The sequence below is a fragment of the Vigna unguiculata genome, chromosome 4 (assembly GCF_037176805.1).
Source record: "Vigna unguiculata cultivar grain cowpea cultivar isolate G323 ecotype 2 chromosome 4, ASM3717680v1, whole genome shotgun sequence".
NCBI lineage: Eukaryota > Viridiplantae > Streptophyta > Magnoliopsida > Fabales > Fabaceae > Vigna > Vigna unguiculata.
In genome coordinates this window covers 1,481,624-1,495,548 of record NC_140795.1, presented here as the reverse complement: position 1 = coordinate 1,495,548, position 13,925 = coordinate 1,481,624, and the positions used below count along the sequence as shown (strand labels likewise).

At 28.9% G+C, this 13,925-nt stretch overlaps 1 protein-coding gene across 1 annotated transcript; it reads left to right on the top strand.

Moving 5' to 3' along the window:
• Positions 1-250: 250 nt before the first annotated feature.
• HSFC1 (heat shock transcription factor C1) lies at positions 251-1,935 on the top strand. Its single transcript, XM_028069398.2, has 2 exons — positions 251-688; positions 1,056-1,935. Exons 1-2 carry the CDS (start codon positions 455-457, stop codon positions 1,779-1,781), a joined length of 960 nt encoding a protein of 319 aa, XP_027925199.1. The 5' UTR covers positions 251-454; the 3' UTR covers positions 1,782-1,935.
• The last annotated feature ends 11,990 nt before the right edge of the window (positions 1,936-13,925 follow it).

The following is a 13,925-nucleotide window of genomic DNA, read 5'->3' as shown; positions in this document are numbered from 1 at the left end:
TTTACTCGCCCTTGTCCTCACCCGAGGGCGGGGACCACCGCCAACCGCCACAGCATTGCGTTCCAGAACCCCACGCGCCATCAAGGCGCGTGGTCTCTCTAGGAAAATATCTCCATCCGAAGCGTGACGTGTACCGAGCATAGGTCCCACCACGATCCAGGAGCAAATATCGTAAGCCCTCTGGATGGCCGCCACGTGGCCCTCTGTATTACTGTGCACGCGTCCCCTTTATATACGCGGTGCTCCCTCATCCAAAGAAAAAAACCTCACCCTCACACCTCTCTTACACACACACACACACACACTTTCTCTCTCTTTCACTCACTCTCACTCTCTGTCACGGACAGAGAAAAACTCAGACACCCACGTTCACACTTCGCACACACCATCCCTCCTTGTTTCTTCTTCTTCATCTTCCTCTTGTTCTGTTCCTTTTCTCTTTTTTCTTCATGGAATGATGGAACACAACATCATCAGCAACACCAACAACATCAACAACGTGATCGCACCGTTTGTCATAAAAACCTACAACATGGTTAACGATCCCACCACCGATAAACTCATCACGTGGGGCCCAGCCAACAACAGCTTCATCGTCCTCGACCCCCTCGACTTCTCTCACTCACTCCTCCCTGCTTTCTTCAAGCACAACAACTTCTCCAGCTTCGTTCGCCAACTCAACACCTACGTTAGTATCACTCTCAATCTTATTCAATTCTTAATTACCTTCTTTGCTTATCACTCATAATTTAAGCTTGCCTACAATGTAAACTTTTCACAAAAACACATATGTTACTCAAATTTTGATTTTGATTTGTTTTTGAACGAATTTTGGAACTAGTTTTTAAGGAACAAATCAGTTTTTAAGTTTTGAAGAAAAGCTTGTATATAACTTAGGTATGTTAGCAAAGACAGTTATGAAATTTGATAATTTGATGAGTTTGTATAATTTCGACGGAACCCCATTTCACAAAATTAGATTTTTCTTTCTGGGCAGCTCTTATATTTTCTAAATTCGGGTAATTTGAGTATTTTTTTTATTTTATGTTTGTTAGGGTTTCAGAAAGGTGGATCCGGATCGGTGGGAATTCGCGAACGAGTGGTTCCTGCGGGGGCAGAAGCATTTGTTGAGGAACATCGTGCGGCGGAAGCATGGCGGAGGTAGGAGCAGCAATTTGCATTTGCATACCCTGAAGCTGGAGGAGTTGGACGACGAGGCCATGGTGCTGGAGATAGCGAAGTTGAAGGAGGAGCAGAAAGCGTTGGAGGAAGAGCTTCAAGGAATGAACAAGAGGTTAGAGACAACGGAAAAACGACCGCAGCAAATGATGGCTTTTCTGTCAAAGGTTGTGGAGGACCCGCAGGTTCTCTCTCGGATTCTCCGAGAAAGAGAAAGAAAACACCTCGGCGAGAAAAAGCGACGCCTCATTCCTCCGCCCTCGACGGCGGCGACCTCCTCCTCTTCCTCGTCCGGCATCAAGACGGAGTTCGAAGAGGACGAAGGTAACAACATCATGTCTTCGTCGCCGGAGACGGGTTTGGAAATCGATAATAACAGTAATAATATTATTTGTTCGCCGGCGACGGCGGGGTATTGGGGGGAACAGGGGTGCTATGGGTATAATTGCGGCGGAGTAACGACGCCGTTGACGGTGGTGACGCCGGCGGCGCCGGCGATGGGAGGTGGGTATTTTGGGCGTGGGAGTTATTTTGGGGAAATGGCGGCGGAGGGGAGTGCTCTGCCGCCTTATCCGTTTTCGCTGTTGGAAGGTGGGTTTTAGATTTAGTTTTTTTAGGTTATGATCTGAATGAATTATTACTGCCACAAGATTTTATCTTGGATTCTGTCCTTTTGTTTTGAAAGTTCTATCTTTTGTGCGTCGATTCTGTGTAAAGAAAAGGGAAAAGAAAGGAGAAAAAGATTTATTTTTGTTAGATATTTATTCTTCTGCTAAATTTTATTTTTAATCTTTTCATAAATATCGTTTGGCGTGGACCATGGAAAAATACATAGTTACTTATATTACCTCGATTCCTGCAAAGTTGAATTCAAATATTGTCAGATATTGAAGTGAAAAAATTGAAATTGAGTTTTATAAATGGAAAATAATATAATAAAAACGAATATAATAAAAAAATTGTGGAGTTACTGTCACATTTCATATTAATTCCATGGGTTTTCAAAATAAGAGTGATCTAATTAACCGGCTTAAGCATGAGTTTTGGACATGTAACCTAAAATAAGTCTTTGAATAGAGAAACTTAAATTTACCATGCTCTTGTTTAACCAGATTATGTTTCTTTCATGTGTTGAAACACAAGAAAAGGACGAATTATGGATCTTTTGCTTTTTTATTTTATTTTATTTAAATTTATTCAAGAAGTTTTATTAAATTATAGTTTAAAAGACAAAAGAAAGCGAGTGAGAGGGAGTATTAGAACCACATAAAATTGAATCTGAATAATAACAAATTAAAAATACAGAGTTCAAAAGAATTCGAATACCCTTTAAGAAGAAAAACTTGTTCAAATATTTTCCGAAAAAATAATAACGTCAAACATGTTTTCAATTTTTAAATGTAGAAAATAGTTTTAAGAAACAACCATCAACCAAATGCACTTTGAATACTCTTCTTTCGTCACACATGTAAGAAAAATATGCAGCTTTCGAGTTACGTGCTTAAAATCATTTGTATCAAATAAAAAATAGAATGAAATTACAAGCAAGACAAAAATGAAAAGTAATTCTACATTTAGGTTGTGTTTATTTGCATAATAAAAAACAGGTTGTGATTGAAGCAATAATTATAGAATAATAGAATAAGGTGTTATTGTTGAATAATATGAGAAGCTCATCACTAAGGTGGTATTATGATCTTTAAATATAAATTTTAAAAAAAATTGATTAAAAAAATATTAGGACAAATTTTATGTTATTAATAGTATAATTAGAATGACTCAATGTATATTAACATTTTCTTTTATTAAACCCAGACAACATTAATGATTGTTAATTAAATACCGCCTCGTTAATGAATAATTTTATTCTGTAATTTTCCATTAGTTAAATGAGTTTCACTGTATTCAATTCAATCTCCTCAAATTCAAAGTTTGAATTTAAAATATAAAGTTTAAATTGTACAAATAAAAAGATAACAATCTAATTGAAAAATGTATTTAAATTTTAAAAGTAAAAAATAAAAATCTAAAAGGAAACTATAATGTAGTTTGTAATAAAAATATTAATACACAGACGAGCTATCTGCAAACTTGTATTATCAACTTTATAAATGTTGATGGACTTGTGCGTGTAGAAGTCCAGTTTAAAGTTAATTGCTCAGTGAGAAATAAATAAATATAATAACGTATTAACAAGTTAAATTTTAAATACTTTTATAACATCAAATATTATAAATCTTAGTTGAGCATTTCAAATGAATATGGGTGCATATGTGCTATCTATATAATTTTGGTAAAAAGTGAAAGTTTCATAGGTACTATACAAATGTTTTCACAAGAAACTTATAAAAGTTATCTAAATTGCATGATTTAATAACTCGATTTTTTTTTTCAAAAAAGTTAAGTTGGTCTTTTAATTTTGTTAGTTTTAATTTGATTTTGATTTTTAAAAAATTGATGTATTTTTTTTTTGTTAAATTTTTTGAAATAGATTTAAAATTTTTCATTAAAATTAAAATTATTAATAAAGATAATTTATTTTATTCATTCCATGTAAGGCACAGTTTGGTACATGTGTAACCTAAAGCTACTCAACTTAAAGTTATGTTGCATTACTTTTGTTATATAATGCATATGAAATTGAATGACTCTTAAATAAACAATTTAATAATGGGGAACACTCATACCTTGAGTTATATATGGTGCTTTTGCAATTTCACATCAACTCTATTAACTCATCATCTCATCAATGTACTAAGAATAAAAAGCATAAAGAAGACTTAAAGGGATCAAAGGACATTGAAAAGTAATAACAATAAAAGTTTGTAAAATAATATATATTGATGGAAAGAAAAAGAAATGTTAATAAATGGACAATTAAAGTATTATATATTAATATATTAAAGAGCTTCGTTTTTAAAATGTTTTAAACACTCCTAATCTTACATGCTTTCTTTCTTTTCTTTCCAACTTTTTTTTTCAAATGGTGATCATGTTACAAGTTTAATCATTACTATTTAATTCAAATCTTATTTGTTTTTATTAAAAAACATGTAAATATGAGTTTAAGTCTTAGATAAACGTAAAAAAAAAAAAAACTAACATTAAAAAAAAATCTTTAAATTTATTGTGTTAAAGTCGAGTTGAAGTTGATGTGATTTATTTTATATGTAAGCTTATTTTTAGGAATAGCAATGTGAGTCGGTCTGACCTGTTTAGGCTCGATCCGTTACGCATTTTCAATACAGGCTGAAAATTCTGGCAGGTCTCGCATAAGTGGGTCTGTGGGGACCAGTCCGCCTATTTTTAAAAGAAAAACAAAAATTTTATGATAAAACTTTAAATGTTCAATAAATTGAAAAATTTTAACATGTTCACAAAATTAAATAAATATGGTAAAAAAATTAATTGAAAAATTAATAATTCAACATTTTTATCATTTTCATATTTATACTTTAACATATACTGTGTATTATTCAAATTTTAACATATTAAAAAATACATAACACTTGTCGATAAATCATTCTTGAGAGATTTATCACACATATCAAAACCTTAAAATTTTATATTTAGATGATATCAAAAGGAGTTTGGTTCAGATCTCAATAATACACGAATCTTAACTGTAGCAATTGTGTGACTTTGTACAATCCTAATGTACTCTAATGTACTCAGTTTGAAAATTGACATTCAGTTTCCAAATTTAAAAAATTCATAATAAAATGTTTGAAACTACTCATGAATAGCACAAAAAGGTTACACAGGCCAGAAAATAAATGTCTTAAAAGCTATTCATTTATGGTTTTTTTCATTACGATACAAAAAATATTTACATTTATGTCATAAGAAAAATATTAATTTTAAAACTCTTCGAAGTTACGGTGTACTTTAAATATATTAGAGTAAAAAAAATATATTTTAACATATTTTTTTTACCCACTTTTAATCTATTACTTTAATCATCATTAAATTATTTATTTTAATTTTTTTAGTGATGTAGTGTGATAATAATATTTAAAATATGAGTTAAAAGTAAATAAAAAGAATTGAATTAAAATATCAGAGTAAATAATGAATTAAACGGTTTCTCATTTCTTCGGATGAAATGAACCATTTATGGATGTCAAAAAAGATTCAGGTCATAAATGAAGAGAGTGAAACAATGCAGTATTTGTTATTTTTAGAAAGGAATGTGGCACAGCTTTTGTTTGCAGAACCAAGCTGCAGGTTCTACTTCTGACTTATTCTTTGGCTTTAGAAGGAAGGAAACAAAAGACACGATGCTTCTAAATTACTTTAAGTTCTTTACAAAATATGTAAGAATAACAAGATAACATTAACAATTAATGGTAAAAATATATGTCTGAAAATAACACAATAGAAAAATAATTTTTTCAAGCCAAAACACAAAATTATAAGTCTTTTATATATTTTTTTAAAAAGTTAACGCACACAATTACCTAAATTCTCCATACATCACAAAGTCTCTCATGTACATAAGAGGTAGTATAGTTAAAATACAACTATTTATTTTTATATTATTTATGTGATGTTTTATTCATCATAATATTTGATGTGATACTTTGGTGAATAACCACTAAATAATCTATATTTTCCTTCATCACATGAACAAACATCTCACACTTTATAAGCAAGTATGCTTAAATTGATTTAGTCATTAATGATTTACACGGACTCATTGACAGTGACAATATTTTTTGTCATCAGTTCTTAACGTCTTTTACATCTGACTTGTTATCGACAACTTCAATATCATTGTTACTGACAACTTATTCATCGCCAACACTATTTCCGTTCAGTCAAACCCAACTGTACATGAATCAACAAAGTCATCACATAAAAGAGAGTCATTAAGTTTAATCTCTCTCCAAAGGCACAACACACACATTTAATCTTGGTCAAAGCATGTAAAAAATGTTTCTCCTATTCCCTTGATTAGAACATAAGCTTTGAATTACGGTTAAAAATCACCTAATAGGAGAATAATCTTTTCAAACAGACACACACGTACTCACATTCATAAATAAAAACATAAATTTAAAGTTGTTTGACACCTTAAGACCTACATCCACCCATACTAAAAAAAATAATATTATTCAACATGCAATTTTTCTTCAAAAAATACAAACCTTTTTACATATTTTTAAATAAAATTGTAAACCATTCTCGTAAAATATTTTATACACAAAAATTACAAACTCTTTTTATACAATTTTGTATGAATAAAATGATGAACCCTTCTTATGTAAATCTCTATGGACAAAACTGTAAATTATTGATGCAATTTTTTAGTCAAATTGTAATTTTTTTTTCAATGAAATACGACTACTCATGTCTATCATGCACCGAAAATCGATTGAACTGTGATTACAACCTTTTATTTTTATATAACGTTTCTGTTATTTTCTTTATCATATTACTCCATGTTGAACATAAACACCGAAAAAACAAACCATTTGCATTAAATTAAAATTTGATCAATGTGTAAATAAACATGTATTTTGAATTTGGATATTGAAGTCACTGAAACTGTGATTTTTTCTCTGTTGATTCCTTTGTGTTCTTATGGATCCACTGTGGAGTTCTGCTCTCAAACCTTTTCTTATTTCTTCTTCCTATTTTCAATTATTTATTCCACACATGTCAATCACTTCTCAATTATTTCTTTTCATTCCAACCATTTCAATTATGTAATCTCATTCAACCTCATTTTGTTCCAACTCTAATGCGTCATCATCACAACAATTCATATCTTTCTAATACCATCATATAAAATAAGTAAATTCTAATTTTTATTTATAACAACAATACCCATGCTTAGTTGAAAAAATAAATTTTTAAGAAACAATTTCAAATAAAAATTTAATATTAAATCTTAAAGCGTATATTTAAAATTATTTTGTTGTCTCTCGCTAAGTTATAAAAAAATAAGGTTCCACCAAATTCAAGTTAGTTTTAAAACTGATTAAATACACTGCTCTAAAACCGATAAATTTAATGATTTAATTATGTCTTCAAAGTTTTGTTTATATATAATTTAATAAGAGTGGCATGAGTGGGAAGCTCCAAAAAGTTGGCAGTGTAGGTGTATTATATATATATATATATATATATATATATATATATATATATATATATATATATATATATATATATATATATATATATATATATATATATATATTTGTGATAAAGATGCATTTCATTTCTGAAGCCACGTGATTCTCTTCGACGTTTTCTGCCTCTTCAATGTCACTTCTCGCATCTCTTGTTTGTACAATTTTCTCCAAAAATTTCATTTAAAAAAATATTATCTAGGATATAATCATAACAAAAGAAATATATAAAATGTATTTCATGATTATAAATAAACTAATTATCATTAATCTAACTAACTTATAAATTAATTTTACTAATATAAGATGATAGAAATAAACACAGACTGTGCATTTTACTAATCACTAATTTATAATCCAATTCAATAACGAAGTTTTTTTTAACAACTTGTTTACTATTTCTGACTTTTTTATTTTATTTATTACTGTCTATTTCTAATTCTATTTCTATTGAAACCTAAATATTATTCCTTATTAATTAGTGTGATAGAATATATCGATAATTTAAATCAATTAGCATAATATTGTTAAGATTAATCTAATACAATCTCACCAAATTGTTTTGTAAGATAAGATTTGCACTCATTTATATATTATAAAATTGTTTTATTTATAATCAATGTGGGACTTCCAATTCATCCATTGATAACGAGTGACATAATTAATCGGATAAATGACAAATATTCGTTAAGATAAATTATGACTTATGACTCTGATATCATGTTAAAAAATGGACTTTAAGTCTAACTCAATCTCACAAAATCGATTTGCACCACTTATATATATATATATATACTATTAAACATATAAAAAATAAATAATAATAAAATCACACTAGAAAAAAGGTAAGAAATATGTCCCACCACATATATGCCCACATTGCCTTTGTCTCTTTGCCACAAAAAATTCTCAACCCTCATGTCTTAACCTTACCTTCCCTCTTTGGCTATCTTGGTCTATACTTCACTTCACATCAATTTCTCATGCACAACAAATTTTTTTTAAACATCTAAACAAATCATACTTCTCTACACTAACCAATACAAAATGTTATTCTCCTTCATAGGGAAACACCTAACTATGCAACACTAACCCCAATACACATTAAATAATATTATTGCCTTAAGAGAATATCGTTCCCATGTACAAAAAGCCACACACCCAATATGTTGGCACAAAAACACTAACAATCAAACATATTATTTTTTTAAACCTTTTATTTTAACAAGCAATTATTATTAGAAAAAAAAATGGACATATGTTATTTTTGTTATTGTCTTAATAGGTTGATAATGGGTTGAATTATCCCCTTCTAAATTTTTGGTAAATAATTCATCCCTTTATGATCGAAACATCATTTTCCATTTTCCTTTTCCGAGTTCTCCACTTCTCTTGGAATCATGACAATTCATTAAATTCTGTCTCGGATCATAAAAATTTATAAATATATGAGTATAGAATATCCATTTCTAAATAAATATTTAAGTTAACGATTAAAATCCATTATTTATTTATCGTGTTTGATTTAGTATTTGCAGATTTTTTGAAGTTATTTAAGCTGAAAATAAATTCAGAATTTAGAATGAACATGAACAAGAAATTGAACACGTTAAAAGAGTTATAAATTAAAAGGAAAAAGAGAAAAAGGCACACAGATGGAAAATGATCGGGTGAGGGATGACGAGGGATGCACGCGAGACTTTGATCATGTGGGACCCGATCCAGACAGTCCAACTGGGAAGCGACACGCGTCACGAAGACAAGGCATCTTGTGGCGAATGCGGGACCCACATCCTTTCCAATAATGGAAGGTAACGGGAGAAAAAGTGGGAACTAAGTGGGACCCAGGTCTCTCATAAGGGACAAACTCCACGGTCTTTTCGCTTTTCAAAGGGTACCCCCACCAAATTGCCTCGTGCAACTCACGTGGGGTCACCGTGACTCGTGTCTCCTTCCTATTAGGCCTTCAAATATTTATCAAACAATTATAATATTTATATCATTGGATGAAAATTGTGATAACTCTTTAATAAAAAAAAAATTGGGAAATTTTGCGATTAAATGTGAGAAAATATAAATATTTTAAATAAGAAACCCTACCTAGTACCTGATGGTGGGTTTTGCACTCACTCACTCAATCACATGAGGAATGAGCGGCGTTATGGTGCTACTCTGTCACACAGTATTGCGGTGGACGTTGAACCCATCACTTCCATTACTCCTATGGCTCCACCACGTGTAAACTCATCACTCATGTTAGTAATACTATAAATAATAATAATAATAAAAAAATCAAAAAATAAAGTATTATTACCACAATAACTTTAGAGAGTTTTTATTTTTATTTTTATAATTAATAGTCACTAAATTAATATTTATATTATTACTCTTCTCACTAAAATTGGACTTCAACTTTCGTATTCCAATTTTGTTTATAATTTATTTATTTATTCAATAGTAATCGTACACATAGACAATATAGAAAGTCAACGTTTTTTAGATTGATTAAAAACGAAGATAGTGTTGAGTTATATATATATTTTTTTAATGGTATATTCTTTTTAGGTATACGGTGATCCCTTTTATCTGTATATTTCTATATGTTTGATTATATATATAAAACCATAATCTTTTGACATATATAAAATATTTGACACCACTTTTAGTCCAAAATTTTAAGATAATGATTTTATAGGTCTTTATTTTTATATAGTGTTTAATTTTGTCTTTTCTATCCAATATAAAACTTTTGACTCATATTTAAATTATTCTAACAGATAACGACTTGGAATGAATACTTTTTTAAGCATCGAATCGAAATATTTTATGGTGTGATGAAAACAGTGTTCATTCTCCCAATCAATTCAAACTTTATCACTGCTCCACTTATCAAAATGCAGTTCTCTTCTCATGTTTTCTGCTCATGTTTAAACTAATACCCAGTCACACAAACACTTCCACACTCAAAATTTGATGCTTCTGAATAAAAACCACATAAAATAAAGAAAGCATATGAATCTGTTTTCGTAGACCCCATTCGTAAGAGATAGATATATATATAGGAGATGCACTTTTTCAAAGTACAGATCCTACAATTGAAATAAATATTCCCACAATCTATGTTTACTCTTTCTCTTGCTATTTGGGGTAGGAGACGTGTGCTTGCACCACTGGATTACAACACTTTCACTCAACACACAATCTGACACCTGTGCTCTGCACAATTCTTAATTCTTCAAAGTCTTTGTCTTGGGAGAAAAAAAAAATTGGTGCCACAGATTCATGCCAAATATAGCTTGTTGTGTGTGGTGATTTGCGTTCATATGATAGAAAAATAATGCGACCGTAAATCACCCACGTTACTCGGAAAATAAAATAATGTGAGTATGGTTTGTTTTAGTGACGCATGCAAAATTAGAGTTTAATATGCATTTCTTCATGTACGTGGATCTGTCGTGTTAAGTGCCAGCAGTTTTAACCATAATTAACGACCATTTCGTGTGTTTTACGTTAACCATCGCTTTTTAATCTCAAAATGCACACTTATAATTCCTCAGTGGATGTTGGTACGTGCTTTATTTGATGCACGTTGAATTATCTTAAAATATTTACAAAATTATTTGTTTAATTAATATGATTTGAAATAATGATATTTTGATCTACTATTCCAATTATCCTTAGATTATCACATTACACTCATAAAAAAGATAAAAATAAATAATTGAAGAGTAATTAAAATGATAAATTAGAAGTGAATAAAGAAAAAGCAGATTAAAATATCATTATCTATGAATTGTGTGAGATCATAATTGAGTTGGTTCCTTAATTTTAGCCCATATTGTTATTTTAATTGGGCTATTGCTTTCTACACTTCCATAATTACTAACTGTGCCCTATCAATATTATGAGAAGACTAAAAAAAACTCGTTTCGAAAACTTTTTTCTGAAACGTATTTCATATGTTTTGATAATTTTCATTTTCAGAATATATTTTTGTGTACAAATAGTTTAGAAACCTCATTCTAGAAGGCATTTTATGTGTTTCATTTCAAAAAAATGATTCAAAAACACATTTCATTCGTTTCAGACATTCTGTTCAAAATTTAGGTTATGAAAAATATATTACGGAAATTCCGTTCCAAAAATATTGTTCTCAAAATCTATAGTTTCCCAAATACTTAATTTATAAGTTAATTTTTCAGAGGATAAAATGGTCATTTCTGAACTTTGAGCGGTAGAATGAAAAAATGGGGTGGTGCAAGAAGTAAAAGCCTTTCAATTGGAACAATACTGGACTTGTGGTCCAACATTTCTCGTCCGTCTTCTTTGCACTTCCCTTTCGCAAGAAAGCCCAACAAAAAGGCTCCACGAATTTTATTTTTGTTGAATCAGACTCTTCCAAATATCACATTTCTCTTTATCAAAATTTGATGCCTCATTTTGATAAATTTGCATTAATCAAGCCTTTTTTACAGAATGAAATCATAGAATCCTTCTCTATGTGATGGTAAAAATATTCTCGTTTATTTTTCTTCACTTTTTATTTAATATTTATCAGAAAATAAACCTTTTATTGAGGAATGTATTAGATGTATTCGTATAAGAATCTCATTGTACTATAAATATACATGATGAGTATACGTGTCTTATTTGAAGTCGCATAGTTATATTTTATCGTTTGTTCATAAAATACTACAATCAAAACGCAAAGAATTTGATGTGACTACAAATAAATATTAAATCAATGAATAAAAGTTATTAGAATAGTGCACCAAATACTTAAAATTTGTCCCATGTCAACACTTCAATTAATTAATACCAGATAAGGATAAGTAAAAATAATGAAACGAAGAAATATTCTGTTTTCAATTTTTTTTTTGTGTCCTTAACTTTGTGTGCTTTAGTACACTTTTGGTACTTTGTGTAATTAATTATATGATTTTAGTATTTTGAATCTCAATTATATCCATTAAACTTCTTAAATATGATGAATGTATGACTTTTAGTCTTTTGATTTTAACGAATCATTTTCATATAGCAATTATATATCATTTTAGTAGTGTCAAAAATATAATAACCTTAATTGTTATAACTCAACATGAAAAACTAAGATTCTACATTTACAAGACGTAAAGTAATATAAGTAATATAATTAAAAATTATAAAAACATAAACCGTACCATTATAATATCTAAAAAAGTGTAGTTAAGTTTCCTTTTTCTATATTCGTATCAATAAACTTAATGAAGGACCTATCTGCAAGCAAAGGTTGCAAAGTGGGCCCTAAGGCTTAAAAAGAAAAAAGAAAAAATATTATTAAATTTCTGAACGGGCCATATTCCAAGTTGAATGGAGTGGCCCAATAAATGGTCCTAACACGTGTCAACCTTCTTTGGATCAGATTTTTGGGTCAATCCATTTCTTCAATTTCTTCTAACTTTTTTCTAATTCTGATAGGACATAAATTCCCACTATCAATTTTATCATATTTTTTTCCTTTAAAGAAAATAAACCAATGATACAAAGATACATCAATCATTAATCACCAATCTAGACTTAATTGGTAATGTATATTTACTCAAAGTGGAATATTAACATTCTTATTGCTTTTCACAGATTTATTAATTACTTTTGTTTTAAAAATTGTCCTATGTAGAAGGTGTATGAATTACAAAAAACAACCAAAGCTTTAGTTTTAGTTAAATATTTTTTTAATAATCTAAATATTAGTCGCTAATTAGTCATTATTATTATTATTATTATACTTAGTTTCAACCTTCTTCATTATTCTTCCAGTTGTATACCACAAAAGTTCAATAATTGTACTTTGCCTTAACTAATTATGAGTTGTAAAAGTCTTACACAAAATTTCAAATATTTTTCAAGGTTATTTTGCATTCAACTTCACGTTAAATTCAAGTTAGAGAACCAAAACCACGTAATTAATTTCCTAAATCATATCACTCTATACTTGATTCCAGTGAAGGAAAATAAATAAGAAAATCTCGAAAGATTGATTGACTGGAACATGAAATAATTTCATATCTAACTGATCTTATGTATAAGTTTTTAGTTTTGATATGATCAAGTAGAAACATAAGTGCACTTTTTCAGAAAATACTTATAGTTTTCTAATAAAAATAAGAAAAAAATTATAAATTACTTTCATCGTTTGTATAAACTTTTTACTTTGTATAAGAAGAAATAATATATATATATATATATATATATATATATATATATATATATATTCATGTTTTTTAATTAATTATTTAATTTAAAAATTTTCATTATTGGATTGAATTATGAAAATAATACATCTTGAAAAGTCTATAAGTTATGAAATGTGTTAATGACTATATAATTAACTTTAAATTTATAGTTTTAGTTGTCCAAGTTAAATCATATCTTAAACTTATATTTAACTTTTCTTATATTTTTGTAATTGAGTGTTGTAAAATTTAAATTAAATTTTTATTTTGAAAAGAACGATATATTTCGAGATCAAAGAGTGCGAGTATTTTTTATTAATTATAAAAATTTTCACATAATAATATTATCATAGATAGTAATTATGATTTTTCTCTAGAGGTAGAATTTCCACTTTAT